General features: G+C 43.3%; 1 protein-coding gene across 4 annotated transcripts in view; it reads left to right on the top strand.

The window, feature by feature from the left end:
- BEND7 (BEN domain containing 7) overlaps nt 1–16,938 on the top strand; it is a 49,200-nt gene extending 32,262 nt beyond the window's left edge. For 2 of the 4 annotated variants that reach the window (XM_041483738.1, XM_041483734.1), the window contains 3 exons: nt 1,878–1,997; nt 10,064–10,114; nt 15,023–16,938. In XM_041483738.1, coding sequence (XP_041339672.1) covers nt 1,878–1,997; nt 10,064–10,114; nt 15,023–15,084 — 233 coding nt within the window. In that variant the 3' untranslated portion in view covers nt 15,085–16,938. Of the gene's footprint in view, nt 1–1,877; nt 1,998–10,063; nt 10,115–15,022 lie in introns of those variants that run through there. The other 2 variants (XM_041483736.1, XM_041483737.1) reach the window with 2 other exon arrangements.
- Nucleotides 16,939–18,061: the final 1,123 nt, after the last annotated feature.

The raw sequence follows: 18,061 nt of genomic DNA, 5'->3' as shown, positions 1-18,061 counted from the left end.
CAGTCAGAGGGCTGGATCACCTCTGCTATGAAGACAGGCTGAGAGATTTGAGGTGGTTCAGCCTGAAGAAGACAAAGCTCTAGCAGACCTTATTGTGGCCTCTTAATATAATATAAATATATAATAATGGTATAAAAGGGTAAGAAAAGATAAAAAGGTAAGAAAGATGAGGATGGATATTTTACCAGAGCTTGTAGTGACAGGACAAAAGGGCAGTGGCTTTAGAATGAAAGAGGGTACATTTAGTTGGACATTATGAAGCCTTTTCTTTTTGGTGATGATGGTGACTATAGGCACAGTTTGCCCAGAGAACTGTGGGTGCTCCATCCCTGAAGGTGTTTAAGATCAGCTTGGACAGGGCATTGAGCAATCTGATCAAGTGCAAGATGTCCCTACTCATGGCAGTGGGGTAGGACTAGATGGTCTTTAAAGTCCCCTTTAAATTCAAACCAGTCAATATTTCTCTGGCAGAGGGTTTGTTAATACCATACAGCTTGGGTGGACTGGAGAGGGCAGGTCCCAATTCTCCTGCCTCCTTGCTGCTACATTCCCATTCCTTTTTGTCCACATTGTTATTTCTCTAACCACACATTGAGCAGTTTTTAAGTAAGTAGGAGCAAGTCATTCATCAGGTGCCCACTGTGTCAGATACCATATGGATTCAGAAGGGAAAGATTACTTCTACCTTCGCAAAGATGATGATTGTTGCAAATCAAACACTGTGAATGTGGGGGTGTATTGACTTGTGTGGGCAGCCCTCAGAGTTGGTCTGATGTCCTTGTAGATCAGACTGCAAGGTGTTGCTGATGCCTGCCTCGCCACGGTTTTGTGAAGCTGTTAGCATGGAAGGAGTTTGGAGGGGCAGGTTACTTTTGGTTCTCTTAGCAGGTAGTGCTGCTTCAAAAGTGTGTATATAAAAATACTGAAATTCCCTTTTTTTTGTTGCACGTTTCCTGATCCCATTTGTGTGATACTTATTCTCAAGGATTACAAATCCCTTGAGGTGGGTCCAACTTTCTCTCTTCTTGCCAGTCATAATTGGAGACTGGGCTCTGAGACCTCTGACCAAGTCTACAATAGCAGTACTAACAGCAAGAATATTTTTTCTATTTCTGCACTTGTTTGTTTTTTGTTTTGTTTTGGTTTTTTTGTACCTCTCAGTTGCATGATGAAAATCAATTGCATCAGTTTCACTCCATTTGTAATTCTATATTTTTAGTATAACACTGTTAGGTTTGTTGTAAATATGGATTTAAAGACAATGTTGACTCTCTCTGTACCTTTTTTGCAAAACACAAAATTGGACCTGTAGGATATTGTTTTTTCTCAGTAATAGTGCCTTTTTTGTTTTTTAGTAGCTTTATAAAAATTCTTTTCCATCTAGTTTGGCAGTATAAAAACTGTGGAGATTTTCACAGTGGTAGGACTTTACTCTTTCACAACTTTGCCTGCAGACTTAGGAACCTGACCAAGAGGCCACCAAATGACCAAATCTTCAGCTCTCTACCTGTACCATATGGAAGGCAGCATTAAAAAGTGCCTGCCACATCTGAGACTCAGTTCTAAGTACACTGTTATTTTTCTGTGATCATTTTGTGTGAATCTCATGAAGACATCAGGTGTAGAACATTTCTCTGGGACAGGCTTTTATGCGTGGTAATGATGTCATTGCTGTGATATTTATGCAGACAAGTCACTTCTGAATGGTGAACTTGTGATACACTGAGTTGGGCTTTATTCTCACAATCTTGCATTTGGCCATTAAAATTCTGTTTGATAATTGAATAATTTAATATATTTTGATTAACACCCTCTTCCATCTCCTTTTCTCCATTTTTGGTGGCATGTTTCAAAAAAGTGGTGTCTTTTTATTTCAGTCTTTACAGAAAAGTACTGCACTGCTAACCATGTGGATAAACTTCCTGGTCCTAGGGACTGGGTCCAGATTCTTCAGGATCAAATTAAACTTGCAAGAAGACGATTAAAAAGAGGCTCAGGTATGTATAAAAATATGAATTACAACATGTGAGTGTAAGATTAAAAGCTTACAGCCTTTATATCCAAAGAAGTATTTTTCCTGTTGATTGTAGAGTTGTACTTGTTCATTCCCTGAAAATTAGAACTCTAACACTTTAGCAGGTTTCTGTGGGTTTGGAATGGTAGCAGGTTTAGGAGCTGTCTCTACAGATGAGTTAAGTTGGAGTGTTTCTCAAATGTTGTCTGCTTTCCTTTAGCATCCAAACTCTTCTTCCCAGAAATTAGCTGATCCATCCAGGGTTGCAGGTAGAAGTTTTTTAATTCTGTGTTATTTAGTCTGACAAGCCAGTGACTGTACTGTTAATACATAACCCAACTGACCTTTCCCTCTAAACTCTATGTGTCTGGAAGAATAGATGAGTCTTCTCACATTCCTTGTGAAAGAATCAGGAAAAAAAAGCCCCAAAACAAACCAAAAGAAAACCCAGCCACCCACCCTGGTTGTGCCAGCAAGGCTCTGCAATACGTGGGAGGCAGCTTGCCAGCAGTGACAGGTAATGTAGGCAGGGTTTTGCAGCTCAGCTTGGGCTGGGATAACCTGGATGCTTGGGACCAGCCTGCAGCGAGCTCAGGGCTGAGCTTTCACCCTGACAGTGCGTGGCTCCTGAGCCCTCAGCTCCAGCCATGAGCGTGCAGCCTGGAAATCCCCAGTAGGGTTCTTGGAGAAGCAGTGTTACTGATTAAGAGACATGTAATTACCTTATAAACCATAACTAGTCTCCTTCCCATCTTCACCCCTCCAGTCCTACAAGGGGCTTTCTCCACACGAGGCTTCACTTCCCCTTTCTCAGCCTGCAGTTTTCCTAAGGCTCTCTCAGGGTTGTATTTCTTGCCTGTCTCTCCATGGGCATATCTGACACAGTTGTCTGAGGCACTTCACTTGTGCCCCCTCCTTAAACACAGTCCTTTGTTGTTACTGTATTTAGCTGCCTGCCTTTTCCCCTCTTCCCTTCTGCCCATCACCATAATTAAGTGCCTGTTAGCATCCATGGGATGGGAAACCTGATGGCTCCGCAGGGGATGCTCACCCTGTGGTCCCTGGTGGTGAGCAAGACCGCAGGAAATGTCCTCTCCATCTCCCTGTCTCACTGGGCCAACCTTTTCTGTCCAAAGCTGCATCTCTGAAACACACACTTAGGCTGGCATCTGAAATCATTCTCCACAATGTTATTAATGCCAGGAGGGAAAAGCATAAGACAGAGGAAAATGAGAAACACCCAGAGACAGAAATAACACAGGGGGAGGACAAAAGTGCAGATTATTCGGTAGCATAAGCTTCCCAGAGTAGAGAAACAAACCAGCACTGGCCTTAAAAAGGGTTTCTTGTGTGTTGGGGGAGGGAGGACAGAGGGATAGAAGATAATCTCGTTAAAGGCAGTGTCAGATTACTGGTGTTGTACAACAGGATTGCTTTCTGCCCCTTCCAAAGCTGCCTTTCGGCCTCCCCAGGACAGGAGGGTGGAAGTGGGATGTCAGGCTACAGTTAGGTGAAGGGTGCAGTGCAGGATGTGGGGATCAGAGGGTCCTTGGGTTGTCTGCAGAAGATCCCTCAGGAAAGAGCATTGACCTGATTTTGTTTTGATTTTTATTTTCTTTCATCCTTTTTTATTTGCTTTTCTTCTTGCCTCTGCAGGATATTAATTAAAATGACAATGACATTCAGCTTTTGCTTTCCAAATGGGGCCACCTCTATCTTTGGTCCTTGCTCAGGATGGGAGAATCTAAGCAGAGGATATTGTCTGTAAGCTAGCAAGACTATGAAGGAAAATTAGTGAAGCTGAGTAGTGTGCCAGAATCAGATAGGCTCCCCTGTCTGTGCTGCAGAGGGAAGGTAACTTGTTCACCTGTATGTGGATGCATAGTGAACAGCAGTGTACCTAGCAGCTCCTCAAGTTTATTTGTTGAAAAAACCCCTGCACAATACCAAGATTGGTAGAAAAGCTCTTTTTTTTTGTGCTGTTTAATGGCCAATCCCTGAAGTGCCCCAGTTTCTCTCTAATGTGGCCACAGGCAGACATGCTGTTTTCAGTGTGCCAGGAGTGACTGAACACCACCACTTGCACCTTTCCAGCCACTGCCGTCTCCTCTGGTGGCTGTAGCTAGCCCAACCTGAGCTTGCACTGAAGCAAAGAAGTCCCCCAGGCCTTTGTGACAGTAAAACAGTAGATGGGAGCAGAGAGGCAGGAGCAGACAGCTGGTTGCAGTAACATCCTCGTGTTGTTCAAATAAGATTTGTTGGTATTTTGATGCTACAATTGTGAGCTTCTGATGTGAGGAATCTAGAGCTGACCAGGAAACAGATCCGTCTACTCCGTATTTTGTGTGCAGCGAGCTGATGCCTGGGGAGGTCTGTAGGACCAAGGGAAGGATGTTGTGGTGTTTGGTAGGATAGTCTCTCAGCCCTCAGCAGCTTTATCCTGATACAGAACTAGTGATGTTGGAATTATGCACAATCTCTCTATTTATTGTGAAACCGTACCAAAAATGTGTGTAATTTACAGCATCCAAACCAGGAGGGGAGGGCAAACATGCAGGGAGACACTCTTCCAGGACTTCATGTTGTAAACCTTGGCTTTTAAGTATTTTAAAACTATGGGACTTGCAGCCACTGAGATGTGGGATTCAACACTCTTCTGGCTGAGCTCTTGGGCTCTTCCCATCTGCCTGTGGCCAGTGGAGCAGAAGCTGAGCAAGTGTCCTATGTCCATACTCCTAGGTCGTTCTCTTTGAATTTTGTCTCCACTTGCTCACTGGAACATGCCAGCTGATCTTGTGGGGATAGGCTCAGGTGCCCAAAGAACAAATCTGAGCCACCAATTATCTAACTTCACCCAGGACTTTCTGACCCAGTGTGTCTCCCTGGTGCTTGATCTCATTATTTACCTACATCAGTTTCTGGTTTGTCATAATACACAGGCTTTTATGTGGAGAAAGCTTAAGATGATCCATTTATTTCAGAGGTGACAAGACAACATTTTAGTCAGCACTGTGTTGTACCAAATTTTAACAGCAGAAGTATTTAAGAGAGGAGGGACAAGCTTTTCATCCTGTTTGCCTTCCCCCGAGCCATTCAGTACGTCCTTTGATGAGTTTTTCATTTCAAACCAGACAGTAAGACACTGCATTCATGAGCAGCCCTCTCCACTTTATCCTGTGAAACATTATTTCAGTCTGAAAACATAAATCCTGCTCTATCTTTCAATTACAGTAATAATTTCAGAGAATTCTATCAAACGACTGGGGTGGATCTGCTTTTTGTAGCCCCTTCTATAGGGTGCACTCCCATGAGTGTTTCCAAATTAAATGAAATTATGATCACTAGATCATAGATGCTGCTCAGCTTCAGCCTTATTCAGCCTTATTGGCTCATCTCCTAGAATTAGGGACTGAAAAAGCTCCTTATTTCAAAAGCTAATCAAAAAAACCACTTAAAAATTCTGCTTTCTAGAAAATAGTTCCCCCGTGTAGATTTTGAAAGGTTGTTATCCTAAGCCAAATAAAAATTCATTTACGTTCTGAATCAATGACAATATTTTTCATAGCTGGGGATATTCTATTTTTTTAATTTATTTATTTTGCTTCAGCTTTTTCTTAGTTCTTTTAGATTATTGCCTGAGATCTGAGACTTGGGTAGGGCTTTTTTATTTGTTAGATCTGAGAATAAAGCTGCCGCTGCCATTAAATTTTTATTGGCCCTGTTCAGTCTTTTCAAAATTTCACAAGTTAGCTGTCACAAAGGGGAGAAGAGACTGCGAGGTTAATGTTACAAACAGATGTTATAATTAAAATTAAAGAGTATGATAATATTCTTCAGCCTTGACTACTGGTCCCATGTCATGCCAAAGCAGAGCAGAATGGAGCACAGCTTCATGCCAGGTCTGTCTTCTCCCAGAAGAGGAGCTGAACCGTGTTGGTGGATGGGATGGGGTGCAAAGTTGTCCTGGAAGGAAAGAAATCAAAGGAAGTGCGTGTGATGGGTTTCCTCTCTTAAAGCAGCATGAATTACAATGCAAATTGCCTCATAATTTACGGTGCTGGGCTTGCCCCAGCGTGGTCCCTTCACCCTGCAAAAGAGAACACGAGCAGGTGTCTGGTGGCCTTGCCAGTGCAGCACAGAGGGAGACAGTCAGCCATTATCACAGAGATCTTGAAAGGGGTAAAATCAGAGGGAGCTGACTGGCTGTTCCTGTCACCTCTGTGCAGGCACTGCATTCGAGCCTTTTGATTACTAAACTCTCCATCCATTAATAAGCAGCAGGTCAGGGTTCACATGTCTCCCACAGTAAGTTCTTCCTCCCTTTTTATGTTTTGAAGAGCCCCTGAGCCATTATTCCATAGCGGCTGTCCATGGGAAAGCTGGTGCTGTGGGGGTAATATGTAATAACAATAATATGTAAATTACCACAGTGTGGGATTCCTGGGGCTGTCCTGTGCAGGGCCAGGGGTTGGATGATCCTTGTGGGTCTCTTCCAACTCAGGATATGCAATGATTCTGTTCTAACACTGCCACAGTACATGGGCTAGGAGCTGTTCATGCCAAGTGTATAACCTGGAACATTTGAGGAATATTTGGATTGCCTGACTCCTTAAAGGAAAACACAGCAATTTTGGAAAACATGCTGAAAATGTTCAGGCAAGATTCATTTAAATAAATTGTGTGCCATGGTGCTTCATCCTTGAATTGTTGTTTAAAATTAACAACAATTACTTTGTTGCAGTGTAAAATAGTGGGGAAGAAGAAAAAAAAAATTCCTGGAAATATGCTTATTTATTTTTTTTTCTGGGAATATGCTTTTTCTCCTACGTCCTTGTTCAAACTGCTGCTTCCATTGTTTTGCAGGAATTTTTTTTCTTCTTTCTGTTTTTCTTTAGCCTTTTGATTCCCTGGTTTCTGCTTTTGACACAATATCTACATGCTGCAAGAGATTGGGTTGATTTTTTCTTAGCAATACGCACAGGGCCAGGAAGGATGTAGGATGAAGTCCAGCATGTGGTACAGTGTGTTTGTGGCCAGTATTTTAGATAAAAACCAGCAATATTAAAATAGTAACTGCTGTATTCAGCTTCCCAGCCATGAGCACATGTGTACTTCTTTCCAGGAAAGCAGCAAGTGTACACGTAACAGACAGACATGTACCTCAGAAGCTGCACAATTTGGGGGGAATCTAAGGAAATGACTACCAGCATTATTTTGCAAGAGCTGCTGCACTCTGTCTAAGCAAAGGACAGAGAAGAGGCTCTGAGTTCCCACAGCAGGCTCTCTTCCTGCTTGCCTTGTCTTGAAAGCTGGCCCAAGACAGTGAGGTTTGGCTGGCAGCCTGTGGGTGTGGTTGTCGAAGGCAAACCTTCCTTTCTTCTTGGAATGACATGTAAGAGACTGGTGGTTTATATCCATGTTAGGAGGTCGAGATGTTTGCCATTCCCCTGTGTTGTACTTCACCTGGAGGTGCAGTTACACATCCAGTTTCATAAAACAAATCCTGGCAGCTGCTGAGAGGAGTGAGTAGCTCTTTGGGCATCTGCTGTGCTCCCACTCCCTTTCTGGTGCTGGCACAGGCATTCCTGTGGCCATGTTGTCAGTTTTTAACTGGATCTGATCTTGGTGACTGTATAAACATTTGTGCTGGCATGAGGAATGAGACTGGAACAATTGGTGGAGAGCTGAACCTCATTTATCAGTCTTTTGCCAGATTAAAATGGCCAGGTGACTTCTGGGTCTGTAGAGTTGGAGGCTCAAGTCCTTACCTTCTGGAAGTTCCTTGTTTCCATTTGTTTCTTTCTGTATTATTGCTTTCCTCTGGTGTAGGAAGAGCAGTTAGGCAGAAAGGTGACCACATCTCTGGAGCTACTTCACAAATTGCTGCAGAGATTTCTAGAAAAGCTGTCACTACAGTGGGCAGCCCATTGGCACCATCCCTGATATTCACAGAGGGAAGGCTCTCCAGTCCATTGCCAGCACTCAGATCTGGCTTCCCCCATTTTCATAGCTTGGCTCCCTTCTGCCCAAGGGGCCAGATGCAGCTTTGTCCCTTGTATGCTGAGTTGCTGTGCCACAGAATCACCTGGTGCAGGTAGTTCTTCACAGCATTGCTGGAAGTTGACCTCAGACTGACATGAATTTTTAATCCATGTATATCCCATTGGCTGAGTTTTGGCTTCTCATTGCACCATGCTGTCTCCTCCCTTGCATATCCAGTCCTTCCACCACTGAGAGTCTGTTCCACATTCAAACCAGCCTAGGTGATCCCTTCCCACTTAGTGAGCCACCTGTCCCTTCTAAAATTCAAGGTTTTCACAGTGAGCTGTATCAGGCCCTGACTTTGTTCCTGCTCAGGTGCCACCTTCTCACGGAAAGCAGAGAAAGGTCTCAATTCCAGGCACCAACTCACTTGCAAGTCTGTGCCATGAACTTCTTACCAGGGCTTTGCATTTCAGCCTTTTGTGGGAGGAAAGCTGCCTGCTGATATCAGGGTTTGTTTATGTTTTCTTTGGTTCAATTAATTTTGCAGAACTGAGAGTATATAGGTAAAAACTAACCTGACATCCAGGCATGTGGGAGAGACAGCAGTCTCTTGGACCAGGGATGGAGAGACAAGGGTTGACGGATTACATTAGAAAACTAATGTAGATTAGGAGCTGGATTAGACATTATCATCATGAAGGCAACAACTGAACATCCTCATATGCAGAGCCATGATAAAGATGATCAGGACAGTTAGCTTTGGCTCAAGTGGGAGGTGAACTGAGTTGTTTAATTTATCTGCAGCCTTGGTTTTGATCCCTGCGGATATTGTGCAGTGAATGGATGTGAGCAGATATATATTCACCACACAGACCTTGTACAAGGTAGTTCATAGGACATTTTAAACTACAACATGGTTGATTTAGATTAGATGTAAGGAAGAATTTTTTACAATGAGGGTGCTGAAACACTGGCACAGGCTGCTCAGAGAGATGCTGGATGTCCCATCCCTGGAATTATTCAAGGTCAGGGCTCTGAGCAACCTGATCTAGTTGAATCTCTCTCCCAGCTCATTTCAGGAGGGTTGGACTGGGTGACCTTTAAGATCCCTTCCAACCCAAACTATTCTGTGATTCAGTGATAATGGGCTTGTCCTGTATGACCACACCTCATTTGCTGAAGTGCCCTCAAAGATCTCATTGTGCTTCAAAGGCCTTAAATATCATGCTGCAGTGCCAAAAGACAAAGGTAATAGGATTTTGAATAGGGCTTGTTTAGGTTAGGCACGGATTTCCTGTTACACACCTTTGATTTACTCAGGGTTCACAAGCATGTCCCAGGTCCTACAGCCTAACAAGTCCCTGCACATCTGCTGAGTGAGGCAAGCTATGTCAGTGCATTCCCTTGGCCTCTGGCAAACACAAAATGAACAAATTAGGCTTTTAGCCTCCCTTCACAGTGGGCCAAATTAAGTCAAATGCTCTTGCATAAGCTGTGGATTGAAAGCATGTGTGTATATACACATTAATTGCCAGTGTGGTCACGTGCTTTCTTAATTACACTGGGCACCCACCTGCATTTTTGAAGACACTTTGCCCTAGTAAATCTGTCCCCTGCAAAATGAGTTTGCCTGTGGTCATGGGAAGTTTGGGTGCAGAAATGGGAGTGTTCCTTTCCCTGCAGGCATCGGATGACTGTCGGTGGGTGGAATTCCAGCCTGCAGGGCTCTTCCTCTAAGGACCGCTGGGGACTTTTCTTGGGACTTTATCAAGTGATCACAACTCCTGTTATCATACAGATATCCTGAAACCTTAAAAAGAACAAGTGTTACTCCATCCCGTTACTGGCACAATTGCTTCTTAATACCCAACTCCGTCTTCCAAATGTGCATTTTTATTATATGACCTTTTCCTCCAAGCAGTGAGTTTTTAACAGAGCACTTGCAAATTTGCAGCTGAGGAAAGTAGATAGAAAATGCAAAATCACTTCACAGTCTGTAGCTTTTTAATCCCATTCCCGTATTCAGTAAAAGTAATGAGATTTCTTGTTTATATTTGTAATCAGCAGAGGCAACTGACTGTGATGAGAAGCCGGACATTTCTCTACTACAAACAGGTAAAATGCATTAAAATTTTTATCAGTCTTCCATATGTGTTTTTGTTTATTTATGGCACAGAAGCACTTTTCAATAATCCTGACTTGCCATGGACAGCTGGGTAATTGCACACAGAACTCTGCTATCTAAAGTTTTGAATGGTCTGTGTTAAAAAACAAATGCATCAGAATCTTACAATTTTCCCCTCAATTTCATATTCATAAAACCTCAAGGTCCATGGGAGCAGCTAAGCTAATAAGGCCTGTAAGTTACACTTCTTATGCCAGATAGGGACTCGTGCTCATCCCTGATATTTCTGGGAGTATTTTTTATCTCTTAACAGAGTTATTGGTAGGGACAGACGCAATCACTTGTAGTGTCACATCTGTTGAGTTGTTGGAGGTATTAGCCATAATGTCTTGGACTCACAGAAGGGTTGCAGACATATTTACATGCTAGTTAAGTGTCAGTTTACTTATTCTTGAAGTGCAGCCACCCTGCCTTAAAAGCCTGACAATTGCTATGCAGCAGCTTGGCTGTGCAGCTGTGTAGACTGGGAAATAACATTTTTCCACACTGTTGAATTTGGTGCTGAAATCACCAGTCTCACCAGACTGAGACTGAAATTTGAAGCACCCTCACATTAAGAGTTGGTCAGTCAGTAGGTGCCATGATGACAGGAGCTGAATGTAGACTGGGAAATAACATTTTTCCACACTGTTGAATTTGGTGCTGAAATCACCAGTCTCACCAGACTGAGACTGACATTTGAAGCACCCTCACATTTTAAGAGTTGGTCCATCAGTAGATGCCATGATGACAGGAGCTGAGCTGCCATCCTCTGAAAATCCAGTGGGGCCAGAGTCTGAGGAGATGGTCATTTCCCTGCATTTGAGAGTCTGTAATGTCACTGAGATGCTGCTTCTTATCCCCAAAGGAGAGAGGATCTTGGGCAGATGAATAACATCATTGATTGTAGTGCAGTTTTGTGTTATTTCATTTAACAACAAAGGGTGGTTGGAGATCAGCAATGCCATTGCTGGAAGAGCAGGACAGGGCTGGTACTGGGTTTCTGAGCGCATCACACGGTACCTGACAGCTGTGGGGAGGACGGGAGAATACTGGTGACCATCACAGCATGTGTGTCCTGTGCCAGGACTCCCTAATCTCCCTTGCACAAGGGCTGGAGAAGGAGCTTTCACACCCCGCTGCTGTGCTGGAGCAGCAGCTGCCAGCCGTGGAGCGCTGGCGGAGCACGTGCAGTTACTAAGGAATAGGAGCAGCGGAGCAGTTGGGAGGACAAGCAGCTATAGTCTGCTTCTGGCATGGACCCAGCGGGGGCTGGGAGCACGCGCTGCCTGGGAGCCGCCGTCCTGCTTTCCTGGCCAGCCGCTGAATAATATGTCAGGGGACGGCTGTGATGAAAGATGCAGGAAGCTCTGCATTGAAAGGTCCCTTCCAAGCAACATCCTGTTGGTTTCTTTTATCAGGGAGGGAAGCAATTCCGCTGTGAGAGGACCCTAATAAAGGTTGTTAATGCTAATGTTAGTGTTATCTCTTCATTGCTCCGGTAGTCACATTAAGGAGCAGAATTAACAGTTTGCTGTACGTTTCTTAGAGCAGTTTCTGTAGTCACTGCTTGGGTTGTACATCAGGGATGGAGATGAACATGCTGACATGGTTGTGGTAGAGAAGGCGACCCCACTCCACTGCAGATCACCCTTGTGGTCTGCTTGCTTGTACACCTTTGAGCATCCATGCATGCAGCTTTTGAGCTGAAATGCTTGTGTGTGGTGTGTACTGCTCCACACTACCTGTGGAAGGATGCCTAAATAAACCACGCTGCAGTTTGCATTGGGGGGGAGGTGATGCTCACAGGCTGTGAGCCAAGAATTTGACTCACACCCATTATTATATGTGTGCCAGTGCCTCTTTATAGGACAGATCTGTGTAATCTCATACTGTTGTTGGAAGCAGATTATTTAAAGTGATACACAGACAGTATAATGACAGTAATTATGAGACAGAGCCAAAATATAGCTGCTTTGTATCAAGGAATGTAGCAAAAGAGGTGGAATACGATTTTTAGAGGGGTCTTTCCCTGTTTTAGTACAGCTGGTTTTACAAAAGGGTGCTTGACAGGTTCTTTAAAGGGAGTCTGCGTGCAATTTATTCAGCTGTCTTCTCTGTTTAGCTTGAAAAATCTTTGGGGAAAAGTCTCTCTGACTGTGTTTGTACAGTGCCTCATGCGAAGGGCCTTGGTTGCAGATGACAGCTAATATCAGATAAATCATGGCCTCAGGTATTAGGAAAAATTTCTTCCCCAAAAGTGTTGTCGAGCACCAGAACAGGCTGTCCAGGGAAGTGGTGGAGTCACGGTCCTGGGAGGTATTGAAAAATGTGTAGATGTGGCACTTGGGGATATGGCTGTTGGTGGACTTAGCAGTGCAGGATCTTAAGTATCTTTTCCAGCCTAAATGACCTGTAACTCTGTGATCAGTGGTTAACCTGGTGCTTTGGTGTAATAAAACCAGAGTCAATTGGGTTGGTTGAGGGGATCTTGCAGGAGACTGGATGAGGAGAAAAGATGTGGGGGTATGGGAGCTATCCATGAACAGTTCCTCTCTTCATCTTCAATAACTGAACAAACTGTGAAGCAAAAGCACCCAGGGAGAATTTTTAGAATCAGTGATAAGCATTGGTGCCAGAAAACAAGGAAAAACTCAGATGCCTTAAATCTGCCTTTCCAGCTGTGTCAGTCCTGCCTGTGACACCACTGACATTATGAACGAGATCTGGGTGTATGTGCCCTAGCAGTGCTGAAGTGTCTCAGTCTGTATGATTTTGGATTATAGCCTCTGGCTGACACTTCGTTTGGGACACCTCAGTCAGAGGTGTGGTTGCTCTCAACTCTCTCCATCATTGGTGGGAAGAGAGCTGCTTCCAGAGGGAAGGCCAGGTCAGCTGCAGTTGTGTTTGGAGGTGTCTCTCTTTTGGTGCCAGCAGGACCAGGCTCCAAGTGCAGTTAGTTGGTGCCAGTGCCCACAGCCAGGTCTGAACCAGCTCCCTCTGTGCCCACAAACTTGCAAAGTCCTGGGATTTGAGAAGAGCAGAGGGTGCTTTGTTTTCAGAAACCTCTTTTGGAGCTCAAAAGCCTGGTAAAAAATAATGAAGCTAGTACATCCTTATAAAGCTAAAGAAGACATTTTCCCCAATTATATTTTAGCACTCCTGAGCAGAAATGATGCTCCTGTGTTAAAATCACCCTCTATACCAAGAGGGCCTTGGCTATAAAAGCTGTTGATTGAAGGGTGTTTAAAGTAAATTGGAAGAACTGTGGCAGTTAAACTTGCTGGGAACTTTGGTTCATTGACAGATAAATCTCAAGAAAATACTAGAAGAATTGTCCCTAACAAATGTTATCAAAGCTCAGGTCTAGGAGAGTTCCAGCTTTTGCACCTAACCAAAGCTGCAGGCTGTGTCCAGACCTGAGCTGAGACAGATCAGACAGCTCTGGGGGTAATTATCGTGGGCTCAGTGGAAAGGCTGATTAGTTTCTTGGTGATACAGGATACCTGGAGGGTGTGAGATAGATCTTTATCAGGATGAGGATGTGGCACCTTTTAGAGCCTTTCTGTGTAAGTTGGTATTGTGAAAAGGCTCATCTTATTTCAGTGTACAATTTACGCAAAGCATTGGGATTTTGTGGTTTCAAAGAAAAACAAAAGGAAGGCACAACCCGTAAATTCTGCATGTGAGAACAAATGTAAGCCAGCTGCAACACCCTTTTCTTGAATCCTCACCTTGTAAATTGGATTGGAAAGATGTAGGCAGGTTTAGGACCATGAGGTAGCACTCCTTACCCCTGCTTTGGACCACAGCCATGCTGAGAGTTTGTGTAGTTTCTCCACGCTGGGGTTAATTTCGAGATGAGAAAGGATTTTGATATCCCTAACGGAAGCTGAAACACTAACATCCCAATCCTCAGGTCTAGGGGTGATACAGCTTTGTGAAAAGATGAGAGCAATCTCTTGGTAAGGAAACGGATGATAAGAAAACAGCAACAATCCAATTCTATATAGGTTGTCTCCTTTTCTCTTGAAATACAATATCAAGAAAATGAAACTTGGGGGAAAAAAAAGAAGAAGAAAAAAAGAAAAACCTTTTCCAAAACCTTAAATATAAATCCTTTATTGTAATATAAATCTTTATCCTTTCAATGCATGATTGTATGAGTCTTCCCTTTTCATTGGGATGTATTTGCCTCTCAGGCTGATTGATGTCTGTCTTCTCTTTGCCCTGTGTTCTTAGCACCCTCGTCGTAATTCTTCTGTCCATCTTTTCATTGTTCTGTTTAGAAAAAGCACATTCTTAAAGGGCTTTTAAAAAGATGGGATATAATCACACAGTGCACCTTTTATAGGTGTGTGTGTGTATATATATATTTATATATTTTCTCCTGTATGCATTTAGACTGCTGTGGAGTGGTGGGGGTTTTTACCAAATAAGATCCCAAAGTATGTACTCAAGGTTTAAAATTCATGGGGTGCTTTTTTCACTTCTTCAGAACCTAAACTTCAAAGGGGTGAGCATAGCAGTGCAGTTTGTGCTGAAGACTAATGGAGTGCTTTACATCTGAAGTGGGCTGCACTGTATGTTGTGTGAAAAACTTGGCTGGCAAATTTTGTATTCAGAAAAATCTATTTAATTTGCTTTTCTTTAGCCAATTGAGCTCTACTCTAAATGGAATTCAGCAGCACTGCCTGTGTGCACACCAGCAGTTCAGCCTCATCACTAATTAAAATTAAAACTCAAATACATTATTTCCATAATTCTAAAATACTATTTTTTTTTTTTTGTTTCAAATTACTGATATCTTAAATTCTTACATTTTTTAACTGATTCCTTCAAACTCTGTCTCCCTTCAGGTAACCTTTTCGACACCACAACAGACCATCTGATAGATGCAAACCCAGATTTTTCAGTTTGAATTTCACATCCTGCATCAGTGTTCTTAGCAGATAGAAACATCCTCTCCTTTGAGTAATGTTCCTGCGAGCTCGGCACGAGAACTTCAGTGCACTACAAGACATGGGCATACAGTTTTTCTTACAAGTCTATGTTTTTTTCATGTAACCTCAAGTAATGAAACCACCAGATTGCTTCATTGTTCTTCATCTTAATTAAGATGATTTCCCTCCGCATCCATGCATTACTGAACTAGCGGGGTACCCACTCTGAGGTCATTCTCTTGCCTATGTTTCTCCTCCATGTTTGTGCTTTTCCACATGTTTGTATGTTTGCAAGCAGTGTCTCATCTTAAACCACAAAGAAGTTGTGACTCTTCCTGTCCCCAGGGACCAGGGTGGCATCTTTCTCCACCATGAACCCTGTGGGCTTAATGAGCATCTGACTTGGTGAAGCTCTTTGCTTCTACAGACCCACTTTTCCTTTCCTGGCTGCTGCGGTACCAATGACCAGTTGCACACAGCTCTGATGAAAAAGTCCTTTCTGGGTTTAGGAGGGAATAAAGCAGGATTTCTCCCAGCAGTGCCCAGGTTCCTAGTTATAGCAAGGAGAAGCTATTCCTCAAACAATTTCCCTACGTGGTCCTAGTGGGATGGCTCTTGAGCATCTTTGTAGTGCAGATTGCTGGAGGTGGTCATTTTCCCCTCACTGTTGCCCCCAGCTTGTTCAATCACCTCAATTTGAAATGTATTAATTTTCTGTTTTCTAAGAAGAGGGTCTCCTCACTGTGATTTTTCAGCCACTGTCCTTGGCAACAATACTCACCTATTTAAAAAAAACAAGTCACTTTTCAACTGGCACTGTATTGGTATCTCAGCAGTTAAGACAAGTGAATCGATCAAGAAATTGCACTACCCTCTCAGACACTGAAAGGATCAGGTCAGGGCTAAGGTAAAACTGTGTGTGGCCCTCCCTGCGAACCTTCATTTCTGCACCTTTCATCAGCACTAAATTCACTTTAAAAATGTCACAAAGAAATCTGGAAGGTCTTACCTGCAACACCTATTGATCACCAGGCAGTTTGAGCACGTGTCCTGCAATCGAGGGAGAGCTTGCTAGAGCCTTTGCCATTGTGTTTCCATTCCCTGTGTGTATCTTATCTTAGGTACTTTTTTTATTTTTTGGAAACTATTTGGCCTTGAGTGTCTCAACAGAAGTGCTATTACAGAGTGGGATGGTTTTCAAAACGCTCAACCTCTTTTTTTAACAATCCTAATGCCTGTTTCTCAGGTGTCACAGAATACCCACAAATAACACTGAAGCCAACATGAACAGTTTGTTCTGTTGGCACCTGAGAAACCAGGCTCCAGCTGTTCCCCGCCCGCCTTCCATGGACTTTTAGGAATGACCATGTTCTCTCTGAAACTGTGGAATAGATTGAATGTGCACTGCAAACCTTAAATTTTGAGTCTTTCCTTCCTTCATGGCTTGGAGTTGCCTGCATTGGGCAGGGGGCACCGGTCCGTTGTGTTGTAACCCTTCAGCAATGAAATCAACGTTTTGTAAATTTGGAAGATTGCATTTGTGTTTACTTACTGTGACTACTGTTCAGACTTTCTTCAGAAATCTTTTTATAGGTTTTATTAGAGAGAAGAAAAAAAATCATTCCATATTTAGGTAAAAATGTCTCAATCTTCTGTATATATGTTTTATTAATATGTAAATATTTAGATATTTTTAAATTACTATGTTCTTAATAAAGCGACAAGGGACTAGTTGTGAAATGGTGTATAACATTGTGTCGTGTTACCGATCTCTGGGAAATCCTCTTTGTCAGTTCAGAAAAGAAAACCTACAATAAATAACTTTAATTGCATGTGTGTTCCTGTGTTCTATGCTGGATCCCCATATTTTAGAGGAATTACTTTGCCACCAGTGGACTACACATAGGAAAACCCTGAAAGTTCCCACCAGGATGCTATTTTTCCAGCTGGCTCTGCCAGAAACCACACTGGCCTTGCCAGTCACAACAACATCTATATCCAATCGTGTAACAACTCTTGAGTATTACAAACTGATATGCTTGAAGTCTAATTTTAATTGAATTAGGTGCCTTTATAATCTGCTCTTAAAAGGTTAATCTCTGCTTCTATGGAAACAACACACAGGAAGGGCAAACCAATACTCACAGGTTGGAGTAGCTGCAAAGATATATGCTTGGTAATTCATTATCACACCCTCATCAAATGTTTAGCCTTAGAAAATACTTCCTGCAAAAACATGTTCCTGGTAATCTTCCGTCAATTCCAAGGAGCCAGTGAAGTGAAGCAGCAGCTCACCACACCTTTTTGGCTTTATACAAGGAGCACTATGGAGACACTGCTGGTAAAAAGTCCCAACGAGAGCTTCCTTCACATTTCAGAGGCTGCTCAGGTGGGCTGGAGCCTGGTGCAGTGCACGTCCTGCATCCCTGTGGTGTGACAGAGCCAGTGCCGGCCCTCCCCTCTGGGGGGTGCTGAAAGAGCATCTCAGTCACAGATCACAGAGTGGTTTAGGTTAGAAGGGACCTTGAAAGCTCCAACCCCTGCCATGGGCAGGAGCATCTTGCACAAGACGAGATTGGCCAAAGCCCCATCCAAATTGGTCTTGAACACTTCAGGGATGGAACATCCACAGCTTCTCTGGGCAACCTGTCACAGAGCCTCACTGTAAACCAATCTCATTGTAAAATTGTTTTTCTTAATAGCTAATGTAAATCTAACCCTCTTTTAGTTTAAAACTGCTGCCCCTTGTCCTGTCCCTACAGGCTCTAGTAAAAAGTCCCTATCTTTCCTACAAGCCCCCTTTAAGTACTGAAATGCCACTCTAAGGTTTCCTTTTCTCTGGGCTGAGCCCCTCAGCTCTGTTCTCCCTTCCCTGGACATGGTCCAGCACCTCAATGTCTTTGTTGTAGTGGATAATTCAAAAATGTCCCCAGGATTCAAGGTGTGGCCTTACCA

This window comes from Pyrgilauda ruficollis, unplaced genomic scaffold (assembly GCF_017590135.1).
Source record: "Pyrgilauda ruficollis isolate IOZ18807 unplaced genomic scaffold, ASM1759013v1 scaffold61, whole genome shotgun sequence".
In the NCBI taxonomy this organism is placed as follows: Eukaryota; Metazoa; Chordata; class Aves; order Passeriformes; family Passeridae; genus Pyrgilauda; species Pyrgilauda ruficollis.
This window is presented reverse-complemented; position numbering and strand designations above follow the sequence as displayed.